The sequence below is a fragment of the Borostomias antarcticus genome (assembly GCF_949987555.1).
Source record: "Borostomias antarcticus genome assembly, chromosome: 12".
In the NCBI taxonomy this organism is placed as follows: Eukaryota; Metazoa; Chordata; class Actinopteri; order Stomiiformes; family Stomiidae; genus Borostomias; species Borostomias antarcticus.
This window is the reverse complement of record NC_140245.1, coordinates 26,311,340-26,333,224: the sequence shown is the minus strand read 5'-3', so window position 1 is coordinate 26,333,224 and position 21,885 is coordinate 26,311,340. Positions and strand designations below refer to the sequence as shown.

The 21,885-nt window shown below is 44.2% G+C and overlaps 2 protein-coding genes across 2 annotated transcripts; both read left to right on the top strand.

The window, feature by feature from the left end:
* Window positions 1–161: 161 nt before the first annotated feature.
* obi1 (ORC ubiquitin ligase 1) lies at window positions 162–6,584 on the top strand. The gene is made up of 6 exons (XM_084447296.1): window positions 162–276; window positions 1,238–1,373; window positions 1,950–2,041; window positions 3,106–3,327; window positions 4,383–4,471; window positions 4,956–6,584. The coding sequence occupies exons 1-6, from the start codon at window positions 202–204 to the stop codon at window positions 6,349–6,351; spliced, it is 2,010 nt and encodes a 669-aa protein (XP_084303422.1). The 5' UTR covers window positions 162–201; the 3' UTR covers window positions 6,352–6,584.
* A 7,339-nt stretch (window positions 6,585–13,923) lies between these two features.
* pou4f1 (POU class 4 homeobox 1) lies at window positions 13,924–15,401 on the top strand (the record flags this gene model as incomplete). The annotated part of the gene is made up of 2 exons (XM_084447330.1): window positions 13,924–14,046; window positions 14,427–15,401. The coding sequence occupies 2 exons, from the start codon at window positions 13,924–13,926 to the stop codon at window positions 15,399–15,401; spliced, it is 1,098 nt and encodes a 365-aa protein (XP_084303456.1).
* Window positions 15,402–21,885: the final 6,484 nt, after the last annotated feature.

Sequence of the window (21,885 nt, the reverse complement as noted above, 5' to 3'; positions counted from 1 at the left end):
TTGCCCCCCTACCCATATTTGACAGAGTTTGCAGTCGCTAATCCAACTGACATCCAGTTTTTGGCGTTCGTGTATAATAGCTTTGGGCTTTCCGTAGTTTCAGAGGAGGCGGAGCTTAGTAAAAAGGAGGGATTTTTGTAGTCAAGGAAGAAGGAGCTGTTTCTCCCTTTACCTCCATGGTTTCTCCTCGGGAAGGAAACAATGGCACAACATCACTTCCCCAACGTGACTCTGTCCCTGACTCTGCCGATATCCTGCCACATCTGCCTCGGAAAGGTAACAGATAGGCCACTAGTTACAGCTTTTACAAGAATAGTCCTGTTTCTTCCCGCCAGGCACTTCTGGCTTGACTTGTCCCCATGCCCGCGCTAGCTCACTAGCTATCTTAACTGTATACTAACTAGCTAACTAGCTATCTTAACTGTATACTAACTAGCTAACTAGCTATCTTAACTGTATACTAACTAGCTAACTAGCTATCTTAACTGTGACCAGCTAGCTAACATAACATGCCTCTAATTCTTCTCAGGAAAGCTGTTAGACCTGGTATAGAGGACAGTTTGTTAGACCTGATATAGTGGTCAGTCTGTTAGACCTGATATAGTGGTCAGTCTGTTAGACCTGATATAGAGGACAGTCTGTTAGACCTGATATAGTGGACAGTCTGTTAGACCTGATATAGAGGACAGTCTGTTAGACCTGATATAGTGGTCAGTCTGTTAGACCTGATATAGTGGTCAGTCTGTTAGACCTGATATAGTGGTCAGTCTGTTAGACCTGGTATAGTGGGCAGTCTGTTAGACCTGATATAGTGGTCAGTCTGTTAGACCTGGTATAGTGGGCAGTCTGTTAGACCTGGTATAGTGGACAGTCTGTTAGGTTTCTATCCCAACTAACCTTAGCCAACTAGCTCCATACAGTCTTTAGGTGGCTAGCCACAGGAGAAGGGCTGTTGTTGATGGTCTTGTTCATGGTCTTGTTCATGGTCTTGTTGATGGTCTTGTTGATGTTGTCTTGTTGATGGTCTTGTTGATGGTCTTGTTCATGGTCTTGTTGATGGTCTTGTTGATGTTGTCTTGTTGATGGTCTTGTTGATGGTCTTGTTGATGGTCTTGTTGATGGTCTTGTTCATGGTCTTGTTGATGGTCTTGTTGATGGTCTTGTTGATGGTCTTGTTCATGGTCTTGTTGATGGTCTTGTTGATGGTCTTGTTGATGGTCTTGTTGTCTTGTTGCAGGTCCGCCAGCCGGTCATCTGTGTGAACCACCACGTGTTCTGCTCCACATGCATCGAGATGTGGCTGAAGACTGCGAGCCAGTGCCCGGCCTGCAGGGTCCCCATCACTGAGGACAGCCCCTGTCGAGAGGTCATAGGTGAGTAGAGGGACTGGCAGCTATAGGAGGAACTAACAGCTATAGGAGGAACTAACAGCTATAGGAGGGACTCTTAGCCAGTGCCCTGCCTGTAGGGTCCCCATCACTGAGGACAACCCCTGTCGAGAGGTCATAGGTGAGTAGGGGGACAGGCAGCTCTAACAGCTATAGGAGGAACTCTTAAACACGCCAGCCAACCATCAACTAAAGCATTGTCCAAACTAACTACCACTGTCCCACTAAAGTTATTTTCAGGTGGATGGTGTGATTGGGTAGGCTGGCTGGGATGCTAGCCTTTGAGTGATGCTAATATAAATGTCTATAATGTCTTGCTTTTTGTTTTAATGCTTTTAATGTCTCATGTAAAGCACCTTGAATTGCCCTGTGGCTGAAATGTGCTATATAAATAAACTTGCCTTGCCTTGCCTTGCCTATAAAGATAACATCGTGGTGTACAAAGGTGTATACATTAGCGGCGAGCTTGGGCTGTTTGGTTAGGCAGAGGGGTGCAGGGTGGATATCAGTCCTCGTTAATGAACTGTGTTTTTGTGTCTTTTGATTTGTCTATCGTTGTAGGGGGCAGCAATGAGAGTGAGGCCAGTGAGAGTTACACTGTCAAGAGAAGACTCCGGAAGACAAGAGGGGAGCTGCTTTTGAAAGAATATGAGGTAATGCTTTACCTGTGTGCTCCTGCTTTTCACGTTGAGTCTGAATGAATGAATGAATGAATGAATGAATGAATGGACCCACTGAGCATCTCAGTTGTTGCAGAGTGTTTGTCGCCTTCGAAAATGAAACCATGTTTTGGGGTCTTGTCTTGTTGTTGTTTTGGGGCTTTGGGGCTTGTCTTGTTCAGACAGAGACACAAATATACTGATGCGGCAGTAATGCTAAAAACCACAAACGAAGCCAGAAATCTTGGTGTAGTCATGGACTCAGACCCGAATTTCAACAGTCACATTTAGACAAGTCAGCCTACTAACACCTGAAGAATATATTTATAAGATTTATGTCTCAGCAGGATCTGGAAAAACTGTCTATGCGACTCGACTACTGTAACAGTGTGTTTACAGGTCTCTCTAAAAAATCAATCAGACAGCTGCAGCTGATTCAGAACGCTGCTGCTCGAGTCCTCACTAAGACTAAGAAAGTGGATCACATCACTCCAGTTCTGAGGTCCTTACACTGGCTTCCTGTCTGTCAAAGAATTGACTTTAAAATACTGCTGTTGAAAGCACTGAATGGTTTAGGGCCAAAATATATTTCTGATCTGCTGCTACGTTCTGAACCATCCAGACCTCTCAGGTCGTCTGGCACAGGCCTGCTTTCTGTCCCCAGAGTTAAAACAAAACATGGAGAAGCAGCGTTCAGTTTTTATGCTCCACATATCCGGAACAAACTTCCAGAAAACTGCAGGTCTGCTGCAACTCTCAGTTCTTTTAAATCAAGACTGAAGACTTTTCTTTTTGCCGCTGCTTTTTATTAAATCAAATAATTATTCATTCATACACTGCACTGGAACTTTTATTCCTGTATATTATTTTTCCTGCATTTTGTTTTAAATGTCCTTTTTTGCATTTTGTTTTATATGACCTTTTATGTGTTGCACTTTGTCTTGATGCTTTTAATGTCTCATGTAAAGCACTTTGAATTGCCTTGTTGCTGAAATGTGCTCTACAAATAAACTAGCCTTGACTATTGATTTTACAACTCCAATTGGTCTCCCTTTTAGGACGACATTGAAGTGCTCCTTAAAGAGAACGAAGACCTGAAAACCACAAACCAAAGATTGGAGTCACAGCTGAAGACGGCTCTGGATCCTTGCACCATATCTGCCTCCGAGAGAGAAGAAAAAAACATGGACCTGGGTGTTCTGGAAGAATGGACCAATAAGCTGAGGGCTGCAACAGATCGCTACTGCGAAGTGAACCAGGAAATGGAGAGGCTTAAAGAGGTCTGACTTTTTATTTTATTTGAAATGTTGTTTTCATTTTTTAACCAGGGACGTTGAGGTCGTTCCAGTGCATGTCTACTAGACAATTTGTCATTGCTTGTAATTCTCTTCTTCCTGTCACCCACCACCATTATCAGTTAACTCAAATGTGTCTGTATGATTGTTAATATGACACTTTATTAAGTTTTAATGTCATTTCAGGCGAGAAAGTAAGGATGTAGATTCTCAATATGTGGTCTGTTTATCGAAAAAAACTAAAAAAACTTCCATGTTTGGGGAGATCGCTGACCAGGGTCTGTTTGCACCTTTCACTTCTACCCTCTCCCGATTGGGCACCCCATGGAAAATTTGCATGGAATCTGCATAGAATAGACATCCGGGGTATTTTATGCAAATTCAAAGTGTCTAGAATTCGCTCGTCGCGAGCAAATACATCGTCATGGGAACTTGCATCATCCACTTCCCAGTCACACGCCCCCATTGGTTTTGAATGGGTTTATGATGATCATGGCGTTTCCATTGTGCTAGTGGACATGCACTGTTAATCCTGGCCAAGAAAGTAGCACAAAGCAAACCATATAAACATACACAACAATATACACGCACAACAACGCCGACAACTAATGATCTAATTCACCTAAAACTATAACACCTACAGTCACATGAAGGTCTACTCTATTCTTACCATACTGCTTCTACAGCCTCAACCCTAACCTCAACCCTAACCTTAACCCTAACCTTAATATGTGTTTATGGCTAAAATGCTTGGAAGTTGACAGTTAATAGATGGCGGCTGTAAGAATAGATGTGTCCGCTATTCTTCCGGTGCACTTCACTACATTGAAACAATACGATAAGACGCCGTAAGAATAGTCACCACTAGTACCTAACATGAAATAACAGTCAGTTCTTCTTGCTGTACAGATATTGGCCAACAAATCTCGGCTGCCTCGGATATTTCCACTTGTAAATAGAATGTCAGAGCATTTGAGTGGATCTGGAATGTACTCCGAAAGAAAATCAAATATGAAGTGTTTCTTTTTTTCCGCCCGCAGGCCAACAAGACGTTGCGCTCTCAGAATATGGAGCTGGTTCAGGAGAGCATGCGGCTGAAAGCGGAGGTGTCGAGCAGATCCCCTCAGAAGTGAGTACCGTCCCTAGCGTCCCGTCTTCGTTGGGATGAAGCACGTCGTCCTAGTTGATGGACGCACACCACCCCCTGATGCTTCACAGACAACCTTAGTCCTTCTTTCCCCTGTTGTGAGTAGCCTAGAAATTGTGTATTTTGTATCATTATGGGGAATTAATATTTGGTGTACTTGACGAAGACCTTGTAGGTCGAATTTTTTTTATTTTATTTAGCCTTTATTTAACCAGGAAGAAGTCCCGTTGAGATTAAAAATCTCTTTTTCAAGAGAGACCTGGCCAAGACGGCAGCAGTGCAATCCAAACACAGAGTTACAGACGCAAATATACAACAGAAACACAGAGATGCAACAGAAACGTTGTGCCCTACTTTATTAAAATCACCATAGGAGCGTGAAAACAGTGCGGATATTTATATATGTATTTTTATATTTAAAAACAGTGCGGATATTATTTCCTAAAGAATCCCTCTTCTTCCCCAGGTTCGGTCGGTACACGGTAGCGGCGTTGGAAGCCAAGAATCAGCAATATGAGCGTGACATGGACCGCCTGCGGAGGGCGCTGGAGCGCAGCGACCAGTACATCGAAGACCTGGAGTCCCGGGTCGCCGGGGGCGGCGGCGACGACAATGACGACGACGACGAGAAGCCCTCGGACGACCACGGAGAGGCGCCCCGCCTTCACCCCGCGCCCCGTCCGGAGCGCGGGGAGGCCGGGGCAAGCGGCGGCGCGGGGAAGCGGAGGATCGCGGCCATGAGGCGGAGCTTGAGCGACATGGAGACGGCCTCCATCCGCACCGACCTGGAGGGGGAGGAGCCTCGAACGATCCCCCGCGACGGCGGCAGCCTCCTCCTGGCCACCTCGCTGGGATTGGCCGTTGCGGACCTGACGTCGTTAGCTAGCTCCGCCTCCGATTCCTTCTTGCCCTCCACCCCTGCCTCTGCCTTCCGCTCGCTGAGTCTGAAAAGCCCGCTCCAGAGAGACGACAGGAAGTTGGCCGGCAAGCCTCTGACGTACCTGCGCAGGCTGAGCTTCCAGGACTGTGTTCCAGGCAGCGCGGCCCACGCTAGTTTACCCCTGGCAGGGCCTGGACCTTCCCAGCCCAAGCCCGTGTTCTGGGGCGCCTGGCAGAGCTCCGAGTCCGCTCATCTGACCGGCACCGATCCGGTAGAGGACGGGCATCCAGCCCCTGGCCACGGCGAGGGGGACTCCGCGGCAGGCCCCGCCTCCGGGTCCCCGGAGGGCGGAGCGGACGACGTCCGCACGTCCAGCGAGGCGTCCATGGACGCGGCCTACCTGGATAAGATCTCCGAGCTGGACTCCATGATGCTGGAGGGGGAGAGCTACGGTGGCCGCGGGTCCTCCGACTCCCACGCCGCGCCGGAGACGCGTGGCGGCGGCGGCGACTCGGCGGGTCCGTACCGCGAGGCCGCTGGGGGCAGTGGCGGCGGCGAGGCGACAGAACGGCGCCCCTGCCCGCCGCCGTCAGAACGGGCGGACGAGGAAGACCGCGCGGTAGTGGCGGTCAGCAGCGTGAAGGCCGCCTCGACCCCGGACGCGTCCCCGGTGAGAGGGTCCGGGGATCCGTCCGCGGGTCCTGCTGTCGGAGGGCGCGCGCGGGAGCCCTCCCAGACTGACGAGCTGTCCTTCGACCTGCTGTTTGATCACCCGCCGGAGAATAAGGGGGGCTCTGGCTCTCACACTCCAGCAGGCCACCCCCCCTCCTCCTCCTCCCCCTCCTCCTCCTCCTCCTCCTCTGCGATACCTGGGAACACAGCAAGAGACAAGGCCACGGTGACCCCCAGTAAACCCGCCAAGCGGAAGTCCCACAGTCCCTTCAACATCACCAGTCCCTCCAAGTTCTCCAAGTACATCTGATAGTTGATCCATCACTGATCAGTCCGCAGCACGTAGCCTGTGGGATTTTTATTCAACTTTATGATGTTTAGTCTTACGGATACAAAGTTCCCCTGTGGTATTCCTTACAATGGAAGCTTAGTATTTAGTCCCAGTTGTATCAATTAAGATGGAGTACAATACTTGACTACTGACTTTGCTTGTCCCAATACAAGTTACAATTCTCATAATATGTGATGTGATAAACTGACATCCATTCCTCACCTCAAACAGCTATGTGGCGCTTTCTCTGTCAAAAGTATCATGCAATTAAGTTTTTAATTGCTAATATACCTTTTGTAACTTCTATATGCACTGTGAATTACAGCCTTGCATTTGTAATGTGGTCATTTTGCTGGTATTAAATCTGGAGTGTCTAATAGTCTAGTTGATTTTCAGTTGATGTATAATACAACCATGTGTATGCTTATTTAGACCTTCTGCACTCCACCCCACCACATGAAGTATTGGTAAATGGACTGCACTTATATAGTGCTTTTCCACCTTAGCGGCACTCAAAGCGCTTTACAATGGCCTCTCATTCACCCATGCACACACATACCAATGGCGGTAGCTGCCATGCAAGGTGCCAACCTGCTCATTGGGAGCAATTTGGGGTTAGGTGTCTTGCTCAAGGACACTTCGACATGTGGACAGTCGGAGCTGGGATTCGAACCACTGACCCTTCGATCACTGAACGACCCGCTCTACCAACTAAGCTACAGCCGCCCACATGAAGTGTAGTTGATTTTCAGTCAAACCCCCTTTACATGAATACACAATTGATAGAACTGTGATTCCAGGACCAAGTCATCTTAAACCAGAGGACAAAGCCTATGGAATTCATAATAAAACCAACATAGGAGAACCAACCAGAACACAGGTAACTACCAGAACACAGCTAACTACCAGAACACAACTAACTACCAGAACACCACTAACTACCAGAACACAGCTAACTACCAGAACACAACTAACTACCAGAACACAGCTAACTACCAGAACACAGCTAACTACCAGAACACAGCTAACTACCAGAACACAGCTAACTAGGCTACCAGAACACAGCTAACTACCAGAACACAGCTAACTACCAGAACACAGCTAACTACCAGAACACAACTAACTACCAGAACACAACTAACTACCAGAACACCACTAACTACCAGAACACCACTAACTACCAGAACACAGCTAACTACCAGAACACCACTAACTACCAGAACACAGCTAACTACCAGAACACAGCTAACTACCAGAACACAGCTATCTACCAGAACACAACTAACTACCAGAACACATCTAACTACCAGAACACAACTAACTACCAGAACACAACTAACTACCAGAACACAACTAACTACCAGAACACATCTAACTACCAGAACACAACTAACTACCAGAACACAGCTAACTACCAGAACACAGCTAACTACCAGAACACAGCTAACTACCAGAACACAACTAACTACCAGAACATCGCTAACTACCAGAACACCACTAACTACCAGAACACAACTAACTACCAGAACACCGCTAACTACCAGAACACAGCTATCTACCAGAACACAACTAACTACCAGAACACAGCTAACTACCAGAACACATCTAACTACCAGAACACAGCTAACTAGGCTACCAGAACACAGCTAACTACCAGAACACAGCTAACTACCAGAACACAGCTAACTACCAGAACACAACTAACTACCAGAACACAACTAACTACCAGAACACCACTAACTACCAGAACACCACTAACTACCAGAACACAGCTAACTACCAGAACACCACTAACTACCAGAACACAGCTAACTACCAGAACACAGCTAACTACCAGAACACAGCTATCTACCAGAACACAACTAACTACCAGAACACATCTAACTACCAGAACACAACTAACTACCAGAACACAACTAACTACCAGAACACAACTAACTACCAGAACACATCTAACTACCAGAACACAACTAACTACCAGAACACAGCTAACTACCAGAACACAGCTAACTACCAGAACACAGCTAACTACCAGAACACAACTAACTACCAGAACATCGCTAACTACCAGAACACCACTAACTACCAGAACACAACTAACTACCAGAACACCGCTAACTACCAGAACACAGCTATCTACCAGAACACAACTAACTACCAGAACACAGCTAACTACCAGAACACATCTAACTACCAGAACACAACTAACTACCAGAACACAACTAACTACCAGAACACATCTAACTACCAGAACACAACTAACTACCAGAACACAGCTAACTACCAGAACACAGCTTACTACCAGAACACCACTAACTACCAGAACACAGCTAACTACCAGAACACCACTAACTACCAGAACACAGCTAACTACCAGAACACAACTAACTACCAGAACACAGCTAACTACCAGAACACAACTAACTACCAGAACACAGCTAACTACCAGAACACAACTAACTACCAGAACACAACTAACTACCAGAACACAGCTAACTACCAGAACACAGCTAACTACCAGAACACAGCTAACTACCAGAACACAGCTAACTACCAGAACACAACTAACTACCAGAACACAGCTAACTACCAGAACACAACTAACTACCAGAACACAGCTAACTACCAGAACACAGCTAACTACCAGAACACAACTAACTACCAGAACACAGCTAACTACCAGAACACCACTAACTACCAGAACACCACTAACTACCAGAACACCACTAACTAGGCTACCAGAACACAACTAACTACCAGAACACAGCTAACTACCAGAACACAGCTAACTACCAGAACACAACTAACTACCAGAACACCACTAACTACCAGAACACCACTAACTACCAGAACACCACTAACAAGACTACCAGAACACAGCTAACTACCAGAACACCACTAACTACCAGAACACAGCTAACTACCAGAACACAGCTAACTACCAGAACACAACTAACTACCAGAACACCACTAACTACCAGAACACATCTAACTACCAGAACACATCTAACTACCAGAACACAACTAACTACCAGAACACAGCTAACTACCAGAACACAACTAACTACCAGAACACATCTAACTACCAGAACACAACTAACTACCAGAACACAACTAACTACCAGAACACAGCTAACTACCAGAACACAGCTAACTACCAGAACACAACTAACTACCAGAACACAACTAACTACCAGAACACAACTAACTACCAGAACACAACTAACTACCAGAACACATCTAACTACCAGAACACAGCTAACTACCAGAACACAACTAACTACCAGAACACATCTAACTACCAGAACACAGCTAACTACCAGAACACAACTAACTACCAGAACACAGCTAACTACCAGAACACAGCTAACTACCAGAACACCACTAACTACCAGAACACAACTAACTACCAGAACACAACTAACTACCAGAACACAACTAACTACCAGAACACAGCTAACTACCAGAACACAGCTAACTACCAGAACACAGCTAACTACCAGAACACAACTAACTACCAGAACACAGCTAACTACCAGAACACAGCTAACTACCAGAACACAGCTAACTACCAGAACACAACTAACTACCAGAACACAGCTAACTACCAGAACACAGCTAACTACCAGAACACAGCTAACTACCAGAACACAACTAACTACCAGAACACAACTAACTACCAGAACACAGCTAACTACCAGAACACAGCTAACTACCAGAACACAGCTAACTACCAGAACACAGCTAACTAGGCTACCAGAACACAGCTAACTACCAGAACACAGCTAACTACCAGAACACAGCTAACTACCAGAACACCGCTAACTACCAGAACACCACTAACTACCAGAACACAGCTAACTACCAGAACACAGCTAACTACCAGAACACCGCTAACTACCAGAACACAGCTAACTACCAGAACACATCTAACTACCAGAACACAGCTAACTACCAGAACACAGCTAACTACCAGAACACCGCTAACTACCAGAACACAGCTAACTACCAGAACACATCTAACTACCAGAACACAGCTAACTACCAGAACACAGCTAACTAGGCTACCAGAACACAGCTAACTAGGCTACCAGACCACAGCTAACTACCAGAACACAGCTAACTAGGCTACCAGAACACAGCTAACTAGGCTACCAGAACACAGCTAACTAGGCTACCAGAACACAGCTAACTACCAGAACACAGCTAACTAGGCTACCAGAACACAGCTAACTACCAGAACACCGCTAACTACCAGAACACAGCTAACTACCAGAACACAGCTAACTACCAGAACACAGCTAACTACCAGAACACCGCTAACTACCAGAACACAGCTAACTACCAGAACACCGCTAACTACCAGAACACCGCTAACTACCAGAACACAGCTAACTACCAGAACACAGCTAACTACCAGAACACCGCTAACTACCAGAACACAGCTAACTAGGCTACCAGAACACATCTAACTACCAGAACACAGCTAACTACCAGAACACAGCTAACTACCAGAACACAGCTAACTACCAGAACACCGCTAACTACCAGAACACAGCTAACTACCAGAACACAGCTAACTACCAGAACACAGCTAACTACCAGAACACCGCTAACTACCAGAACACAGCTAACTACCAGAACACCGCTAACTACCAGAACACAGCTAACTACCAGAACACCGCTAACTACCAGAACACAGGTAACTACCAGAACACATCTAACTACCAGAACACAGCTAACTACCAGAACACAGCTAACTACCAGAACACCACTAACTACCAGAACACAGCTAACTAGGCTACCAGAACACATCTAACTACCAGAACACAGCTAACTACCAGAACACAGCTAACTACCAGAACACAGCTAAATACCAGAACACAGCTAACTACCTACCAGAACACAGCTAACTACCAGAACACAGCTAACTACCAGAACACAACTAACTACCAGAACACAGCTAACTACCAGAACACAGCTAACTACCAGAACACAGCTAACTAGGCTACCAGAACACAGCTAACTACCAGAACACAACTAACTACCAGAACACAGCTAACTACCAGAACACAACTAACTACCAGAACAACACAGCTAACTACCAGAACACAGCTAACTACCAGAACACAGCTAACTACCAGAACACAGCTAACTAGGCTACCAGAACACAACTAACTACCAGAACACAACTAACTACCAGAACACAACTAACTACCAGAACACAGCTAACTACCAGAACACAGCTAACTACCAGAACACAGCTAACTAGGCTACCAGAACACAGCTAACTACCAGAACACAGCTAACTACCAGAACACAACTAACTACCAGAACACAGCTAACTAGGCTACCAGAACACAGCTAACTACCAGAACACAACTAACTACCAGAACACAACTAACTACCAGAACACAGCTAACTACCAGAACACAGCTAACTACCAGAACACAGCTAACTACCAGAACACAGCTATCTACCAGAACACAGCTAACTACCAGAACACAACTAACTACCAGAACAACACAGCTAACTACCAGAACACAGCTAACTAGGCTACCAGAACACAGCTAACTACCAGAACACAGCTAACTACCAGAACACAGCTAACTACCAGAACACAACTAACTACCAGAACACCGCTAACTACCAGAACACAGCTAACTACCAGAACACAACTAACTACCAGAACACAACTAACTAGGCTACCAGAACACAGCTAACTACCAGAACACAGCTAACTACCAGAACACAGCTAACTACCAGAACACAGCTACCAGAACACAGCTAACTACCAGAACACAGCTAACTACCAGAACACAGCTAACTACCAGAACACAGCTAACTAGGCTACCAGAACACAACTAACTACCAGAACACAGCTAACTACCAGAACACATCTAACTACCAGAACACAGCTAACTACCAGAACACAACTAACTACCAGAACACAGCTAACTACCAGAACACAGCTAACTACCAGAACACCACTAACTACCAGAACACAGCTAATTACCAGAACACAGCTAACTACCAGAACACATCTAACTACCAGAACACAGCTAACTACCAGAACACCACTAACTACCAGAACACAGCTAACTACCAGAACACAACTAACTACCAGAACACAACTAACTACCAGAACACAACTAACTACCAGAACACCACTAACTACCAGAACACAACTAACTACCAGAACACAGCTAACTACCAGAACAACACAGCTAACTACCAGAACACATCTAACTACCAGAACACAACTAACTACCAGAACACATCTAACTACCAGAACACAACTAACTACCAGAACACAGCTAACTAGGCTACCAGAACACAGCTAACTACCAGAACACAGCTATCTACTACACTCCAGCCAGCCCGCCCAGCTGGCCTGGTCCTGTGTTACATGAGGTTCTTATTTATTATGCAAATGTAATGATATCATGTGTTTGACACAGACTACCTCTAATCACTGTATGAAAATGAAATTGTCTAACCATTGCACATTTGAATAAATGAAGTGTTAATTCATTGGGAATAATTAATTTGGTACAGACTGTACAAGGTTAAGCTGGATATTAAATCAATTTGTTTAGCGCTCAGCTGGTGATGATGGGCTGTAATGGTGGTAGGAGGGGACCTGATTACATCCAAGGGTTCAAATGAGAAAGGGAGGAGAAAATACAGGACGTGCCAAAGGAGCTGTGTGCTGAAAAGGACCCACTACTAGGCTGAACTTGTTTGGATTTGACTTAAAGATGGGAATCAAACGATGTTCATGCCAAAACCGAAATTGTGAATAATTTGATTGAAACACATGGACAATTAGCCCATGTTTAACCCCCGTGCCTGTTCTATTTCAAATGACACTCCATCAGGATAATTGTCTAACCCTAACTCAATTATTCAAAATTTTGAAATATAAAATATGTCATAACAAATGTAGCATTTGTATTAAATAATTGTTTTTGAGAGTCTCTAAACCAAATCTTATTTAGAATGCATAACTGGGCCCCTGTTGCCCGAATCCATAATAGTCAATATTATTGCATGGTGGAAAAGCAGCAAATCATCATAAATGCCTGAGTACAGTTAGACAAATATCAAACATTTTGTTTACAGGTACCACTGCAGACCGCTCGTGTCTGGCTTGGGGTGTGGAGCGTGCCCCCCCCCCCCCCCCCCCCCCCGAAAGGCTGCACGCGTGCGTGCGTCTCCATGAGTTACTGCCCGCGTGCGCTCGGGGCGGCTCTCATCTGACAGGGCTCTTCTAGCTTTATGTCTCGCGAGAGAAGCCGAGCCTGCTTGACGAGATCTGAGGCGCTCAGGTGTAAGAGCCCCTCTCATCCCCAGCAGTGGGAAACAGTAGACAGATAAGTGCGTCTGCGAGACTGCGGGCATCTCTGTGTGATCTTCGGGCTCAAGGCTGCACTGAACACAGCGAACTAGAGGAACAAGGATAACTGTCTATGACTATTTTTCCGTCGCATTCAAGCCTATTTTCCCCCCATTCTTGTGCACTTTAAGTAATTGGAGAAGCTCGCCAAGATGATGTCTATGAACAGCAAACAGCCGCACTTCGCCATGCATCCGAGCTTACCAGAGCACAAGTACACCACCCTGCATTCCAGCTCGGAGGCCATAAGGAGAGCCTGTCTGCCAAATCCACAGGTAAATGAACCCCGAAAAACTTAGCTTTCCCTTCCAGTGCCCGAGCTGCATGTTCCTCTGTGCGTAATCAGGGAAGCTCTGAGGCTCTGCAAGCCGCCGCGCGCGTAATGTTTTTTTCATGTCTTCTATACGGCAATCACCCGCACGCCTGTGATCTTTTTTGAAAGCATGCTCACACAAAAATCCGACTTCACCATTTTTTGTATTAATTTTTATGACTTGGAGCTTCTAAAAGGAATATTCCTTCTGTGTTACGTGTTGTTAGCGGTCCCCATGCTGAGAGTTCCATTTATTCTTCTGGTTTTTTTTCTCTTTCTCTGTTTTCTACTTGTCCTTCATTTCTTTATTCTCTCCTGCTTGTCTCTCCCTCCTCGCTGCAGCTGCAGAGTAACATCTTCGCCAGCCTGGATGAGACCCTGTTGGCCCGCGCCGAAGCTCTGGCGGCCGTGGACATGGCGGTGTCCCAGGGCAAGGCGCACCCGTTCAAGCCGGACGCGACTTATCACACCATGAACACCGTGCCATGCTCGTCCAACTCCACCGTGCCCCTGGCCCACCACCACCACCACCATCACCACCACCACCACCAGAACCTCGAGCCTCCCGACCTAATGGACCATATCAGCTCGCCGTCGTTGTCCCTGATGTCCAGCGCGCACGACGGGGGCGGAGGAGGCGGCGGAGGCGGCGGCGGCGGTCTGATCCCCACCTCTGCCCACCCGCACTCACACATGCACGGCTTGAGCCACCTCTCCCACCAGGCTGCTATGAACATGAATTCGCCTCTCACCCACCACGGTCTTTTACCTGGCCATCACGGTGGGGGGCAGTGTGGACCAGGACTCACCAATAACGGACACCCTTGTATCAATGACTCGGACACGGACCCCAGGGAGCTGGAGGCTTTTGCGGAGCGCTTCAAGCAGAGGAGGATCAAGCTCGGGGTGACCCAGGCGGACGTCGGCGGTGCTCTGGCTAATCTTAAAATACCGGGCGTGGGCTCGCTAAGCCAAAGCACCATTTGTCGGTTCGAATCGTTGACTCTGTCCCACAACAACATGATCGCGCTCAAACCCATCCTTCAGGCGTGGCTGGAGGAGGCCGAGGGGGCCCAGAGGGAAAAACTGAGCAAACCAGACATTTTCAACGGAGGGGAAAAGAAACGCAAGAGGACCTCGATAGCAGCGCCCGAGAAGCGCTCTTTGGAGGCTTACTTCGCCGTTCAACCTCGACCGTCCTCCGAGAAGATTGCAGCTATTGCCGAAAAGTTGGACCTAAAAAAGAACGTGGTGCGAGTATGGTTCTGCAACCAAAGACAAAAACAGAAGCGGTTGAAATTCTCAGCCTCCCACTGATGGGCAACGAAGTTTTAAGAGACTGAATTTTTGGGGACCAAGGAACATAAAGACATCATTTTCGGTCTTTTGTAGCCAACGGTTTTAAACGTTGACCGACAATGACCATAGGCCTATTAGATACCCAATTTTATGAGGCTTCATATCCGATTTATTTTCACGTTATTGGTGAATGTGAAGTATGCAAATATCAGATAAACCAGACAAACTCTGCTGAATCTTTTCCAAGGAGAAAGTAGGCCTATGTCGACATGCCTTTTAAAACATTGTGAAAAGAGGTAATTTGCTTTATTCTAGCGAGTTATTTTCTTAATATTGATTTGAAATACAATATAGCCATTTACGAATTACCTCATTGATTGTTGAAGTATTTTGGTTTGATTTATGTGCTGATAGGCTATTCAATTATTTATGTATCTGTATTTATTTATTTATTTTATATATGTATTTATTTATTTATCTATTTATTTATTTATTTATTATTCATTCACCTGTTTATTTGTGATTACTTTTGGGGGTTGCTCTTAACTTTTTCAAAGGAATTATCAAACTTCATATAACAAATCCACGATTGTTTAGGCCTGCATGAGAGAACAGCCTAATTCATAGGCCTATTAGACACTCCTTCTGAATATGGACTATGGGTCACTTTGTCACTTCATTATTTCAAATTTGCACTACGATTAAGGCATCTATTTAGGTTGGTTAAATTGGTTATATCTAAACGATTTTGTATATATAGCCTACAAACATACTTTCTCACGAGACAGAGATCGACTCCTGAGTTTTGAAAATAAAGTATTTTGCTATTGGCTTTCACTTCTAAAACCTCAATGTTCAAACTTTAACTCGCATGGTTCAGAGGTATACCTTCTACATTCTGACGAAAATGAATGGTGATCACAATGAAAAAACTAACGATTTTCTCTTTTGTGTACTTTGGTTTGCAGTGCAAACGTTCTATGCATTGGAAAAAAACACTACATAGAGTATCTACTGGTATAGACCTTTGTGGATGGTGTAAGTCACTGTTAACGCCTGTTTTCACATTAAGACACCACGTTGTTTGTCGTGTTGATTGTTCTAAAATTGATCTACTATTTTATTTTGTGCACAAGTATGTTTACAAACTGCGGCCACATGTGCATCATGAAAACGTCCCACTGTCTCTCTCCTCCTGTCACTAACGTTCCCCTACCTCTGTTCCCCTCTTGATTTTCATAGGTATTATTCATCCTGTAAGCCAAATTCAACAGGGAGGTGGGTCCCAGCAATCTTCTAAATAAATGAAAGACCGGAAGAAAAAAGCACCCTTGAGTGTTTGTCGTCATTTTATCATCATCAAAATGATTTCCACTTCTTACATCCAAAGGGCATGGTTCTCTTCATCTCAGGGTAATAGGTTCGAGCCACAAGCCGCAGCTGCATTTAATGAACCCGTATCATGTACATATCACAAATAATATGCAAGAGGCGTATTTACTAGGACTATACGTAGTTACACGAACATTTAATCCTCCCCAAATTATCCTCTGAAACTCGCGCGCGCACGCACGCACACACACACACACACATACGCACACAAACACACACACACACACACACACACACACACACACACACACACATACACACACACAGAACACAGAACAATTAGATTTGAAGTGTCATCTGTCAATTGCATAGGTATATGGATTCTGGAGTCAGAATAGCCCGAGAGTTGCCTTTTAACAACTCTCTGAAACAACTCAGTTTGACTATTATTTGGACTATATACCCACACTTAAACTTTACAGTCCAATTTGCCATAATCATAGGCCAATACATTTTATATTTGATGTTACAACATTAAATTGCATTGTTCTTGCTCCTAGAACATAGGGGCACATGACTTAACCACCTGGAACAATTATTCTACAGTAGTTATAGGAGCAATATGTATGTATTTATTTATATATGTATTTGCAGGTAGAGCAAGGTCAACCTGTGGACCAGGTTTGACACCTGAAGAATGAGACAGAAAGTCGATACTATAAACGTCTAGGGATCCAGTCGACTACACAGGGCTGGTCGCGACCCCATGACTGAGGCCTTATCGTTACCCACTCGAAATATAAAAACCCATGTTAACTTTGTCAGTTTTTTTTATTTTTTATATATAGGCTAGTGTAATGTCGTGTTATTTTCCGATGTCGAGGTTGTTGTTAATTAATATTTTATACATCTTCATTCACGTTGTCAGCCTGCAAAGCATTGAAGCTTTGAACTTCATCACTCATTCAGGAAGCCTAGAGATAGGCCAGTTGATTGCACGGAAATTCAATACAATATGTTAAACAAAAACTACATAATATAATAATAATAATAATGATAATGATAATAATAATAATAATGATAATAATAAAAATAATAGGCTACATGATACAGTTCACATAATACATAACAATAATGAGACTTTACACCACAAGATGCCAGTTAATTGAAATTACATACACAGTTGAGCACCTTACATAATTCATGACCTGAGATTTAGAAAATTAATAAGACACTAATTGAAAACTTGAGTAATTATCATTAGAGTTCAAATGTGGCAAGGGCCCTCTGTACAAATGTACGTCTTGTAACCCCATGTTGTAAATATGCAAATGAGAAGGCCTGATAACTAATTCTACAACATTGAGTTTGGTCTGAAATATGTCATTTCACTCACATAAAAGCCCATTACTATCATGAGACTTAAGATGTAAAATTTGAACACATTCCGTGTTTCCCAACGTAAAGCCAATAGGCCTAACTCTTTACTAGACATCACATTTGTAAAGCTGCATTTCTACTGGAAACCTCCACTTAGACCAAGGAGCTTTTTACCCGAGTGAAGTGACAATAAACATTTAATGAAGTCTGAGACCCATGGCGTCTCCAAGCGATGTCAGAATAATTCAAAACGAACATTAGTGGGTCTCCTCTGACATCAAGAAGAAGAGAATAATCATTTAAACTTGACGGTTTGTTTATTCACACTGACCAATGACCTGACCCTCTTGGAATATTTCTCTCCATGATATTGCAGGATATATTTTGAGGACGTTTCCCTGCCTTAAAAAAAAAACGAAATTGTAAATGCAGGCGATGCAATATTAATCGCGCTTTGCTGATATAAAATGCAATATTTCCAGACAGCTATCGGGGTTTCAGAGATACGCCAGATGAAAGAAGCCAAGGCAGCAGAGCAGAGAAAGCGGCTCGTTTATTGCTTTTGTTTGGCTTTTGGCAACGGAGAAAGGAACCTTGTACCGTGAGTAAGGATGGATCTTTATTTAACGGGAAGTAGAGGATAGGGCACCGCTGAACCATTTTCCGTTATATCTTGCTACATCTTGGTCCATGATTTTCAACTACGATAGGGTTTGCTTTTTGTTTAAACAGCAAGAAGAACAAAAACGGTTGTAGTCCTAATTTGTCGAGCCTATAAACTCGAATGAACTTCATCTTCTTTAGCTGCATGAGGCTCTTCAGAATAGCAGCTAGGACTCAGCTGTGTAGGAGACTGGCTTTAGGAGACTGGCTTTGGAGTTTCACTTCTGGATCACACAAGTTCAACTGTGGAAATCCTGCAATGTTTTTTTCCTGATGTATAGGTTTTTTTCTTTCTTTAAAACAACTGAAATATCAATAGGCGTATATAATATTTAAAGCCGTCTCATGCAGTCATCTGCACATGCATTTATGTTTAGCCTACCACCAAAAGTAGCCCATAAATCTAAACCTATTTCTGTCATTTTAAAATTCGATCAAATAGCTCATGTATTCAAACATTAGTCAGAGCTTTGTATCTTTTATATCGTTGAATTTTCTTTTGTGTGCTTATCTTGTTTTAGACTGTGAGGCTAACTCCTAGGCTAGGCTACCGCAGTATTTCAGCTCCCGTGCAGATGGAGGAGTGATGCATTATTGAGCGTCTATATCAAACAGCTCTAGGGTGCTGTCTTTCTGCGCAGGGGCTCGAGATGAAGTCGGACTGTCTGACTGCACAAAAGCTTCTAATATGTTAATGGCCGTAGGGGATGCCTTAGGACCCGTCCCCAGCTGCCTCGCCTCCATATGTCAGCCGGTTTACGACATAGATCTATTAATCAAGAGATATTTCACCGGGACAACTTTGCAATTTCCCATCATATTCCACAAATATAACAACAATAATGCGGACGATGACGACACATGATCATATAGGCTAGGCTTGATTTGAAGGCTGATTTGGGGTTTCTAACAACCCGTTTCAAGAGAGTCACCAAGTAAGATGGATGCATCTTCTTATTCCTTTTGTTCACGATAGTCCGAAAGCAAATATGCAAATAAGCCACTATTCCCAAAAAAATCTGACATCGTGCTGAAAAAAAGAGAGAATTATGTTCTGTTTGTCCTACTTTAGTGGTTTGATGAACTCGAACCTGAGACAGGCTCTCAAGGCCTCTAGACACTTGACACCTGAACTACGCTGTGTTAAAAAAAATAAAAAACACCATCTGATTTGATGAGTGAGATCAATCGAGACAGATAGATAATAGAGGCTCTACCTGTATAATAGACAAGATAGATGAAGCCTTCTTGACTGCTTTTATCATGACGGCCTACGTTGCAGTATGGGCTAATAGGGCTACTGGGTTTTTTGTAATTTCATTAGCCAATATCTACTTAGCCTAAAATTCGTGATATTGAAATGAAGTGATAGTCCTATTGGAAGTTGGGGACTGCAGAATGCACCTGCACGGTCCTCCCCCGCCTCGCCTCTGCAGAACCGCCGGTGCAGTCTGGTCTACCCGAGTATAAAGTTGCATAATGTGGCTCGCGAGACTTACCATAGATCTCATATCTTAATTCCTCCAGGCTACAAGGAGAGGGAGTAATTAATCTAGCCCGTGGATGTAAATAAAGTGAAATTGGATTCCTGACACACGAGATGAGGAGGCCTCTGACACCGCGGCACCAAATAATGATTCCACACGCGCCATGGAGACGCGCGCACGTAGATTTACGAGCGCATGACTTTCTACAATAGCTGTGAGCGGAGGGGAGTGGGCCCTAACCTGATCACAGCTGTTATGCACCCAATTTAAGATGGATTAGATCATGGTAATTAGTATATTGCTTGCATGCTACTAAAATGAAAATAAATACAAACATCACCAATATGAGTAGAAACATTTAGCCTTAGTAGCTTCAATTAATGAATACAAATAATCAGCAAATGTCACTATTCTCTTAATTTACACTGGATCCTTTATCCGTTTCTATAAGAAGAGCATTATAAATGGATTTACTTTTAGCATATTACAGTGCACCACAATTTAACATTGCAGAATTTAGGCTTCATTGTTATTTTGTAGGCTACTATTCGGCTATTATTATTATTATTATTATTATTATTATTATTATTATTATTATTATTATTATTATTATCATCATCATCATCATTTGGCTATATCATAGTTACTATTACTCATAGTAGTATAATTGGTCTTTGTTGTTGTTCATATTATTGTTATTATTATAGGCTAATTATTAGCCTATTATTATTATTATTATTAGCCTATTATTATTAGCCTATTATGATTAGCCTATTATTATTATTAGTATTATTATTCCCATTACCAGACTATGATATGGACTACACATCATGGGCTCTGTTGGCTATAAGAATGACCTACAGTAAACACTGGCCTTCGGACGGACATGTCAAACGGGGGGTAAGCTCTAGCAGAGCATCTACCCCCCAGATCTGGATTCATTTCCGGCGTGTATTTGCTCAGTAATCCGCAGAAGCGGCCCTCCATCGAGGGGCCGCGGAGCGAGGGGCGACGCTTGTTGACACAGCGACACATTTCAATCACAGAGGGTCCAGAGGCAGACGAACAACTTATTTGTCTAATAAATCCGTCATTTAGGAAGAAAAATATTTGATCTGGCGCGTCTGACCCGTCGTCGCATTCACTGCGAGGTCCGGGGTAGTAGGGGGATGAAGGAAAAGGCCCGGATGACTCCAAATTCCGTAACCATGAATATGAAATTATTGAGGGCGCCTGCATCTCAATACCAAACACAGTTCACACTATTTTGAAGGAATGCATAAGAGAGAAGCCGGGTCACACCGAGCATCAGATGAGATTCACTCCATTTGCCGCGGAATGTTATTCCCATGGACACAACTGTCAAAAAATACATTTCCACCGAGCAGTGAGTAAACATCACACAGCCCATGTGCCAAAAGGAAAACTGCAAAATAGGGATTCTCTTAGTTTTTAAGAGCCTTATTCATAATGGGATCAATTCTCTGGAAACCTTGTTTTTTGTGTGTCCTGTCAAACCGATGTCAGAGGTTCTTCCTGCGAAGGTCAGTCCAGGGGCTCTCTGTACAATTATATCTGACTTACTGCCGGTATAAATGTCATGCCTTATTCTCGGCCAGTCTGTTTAGCGGTATGATGGT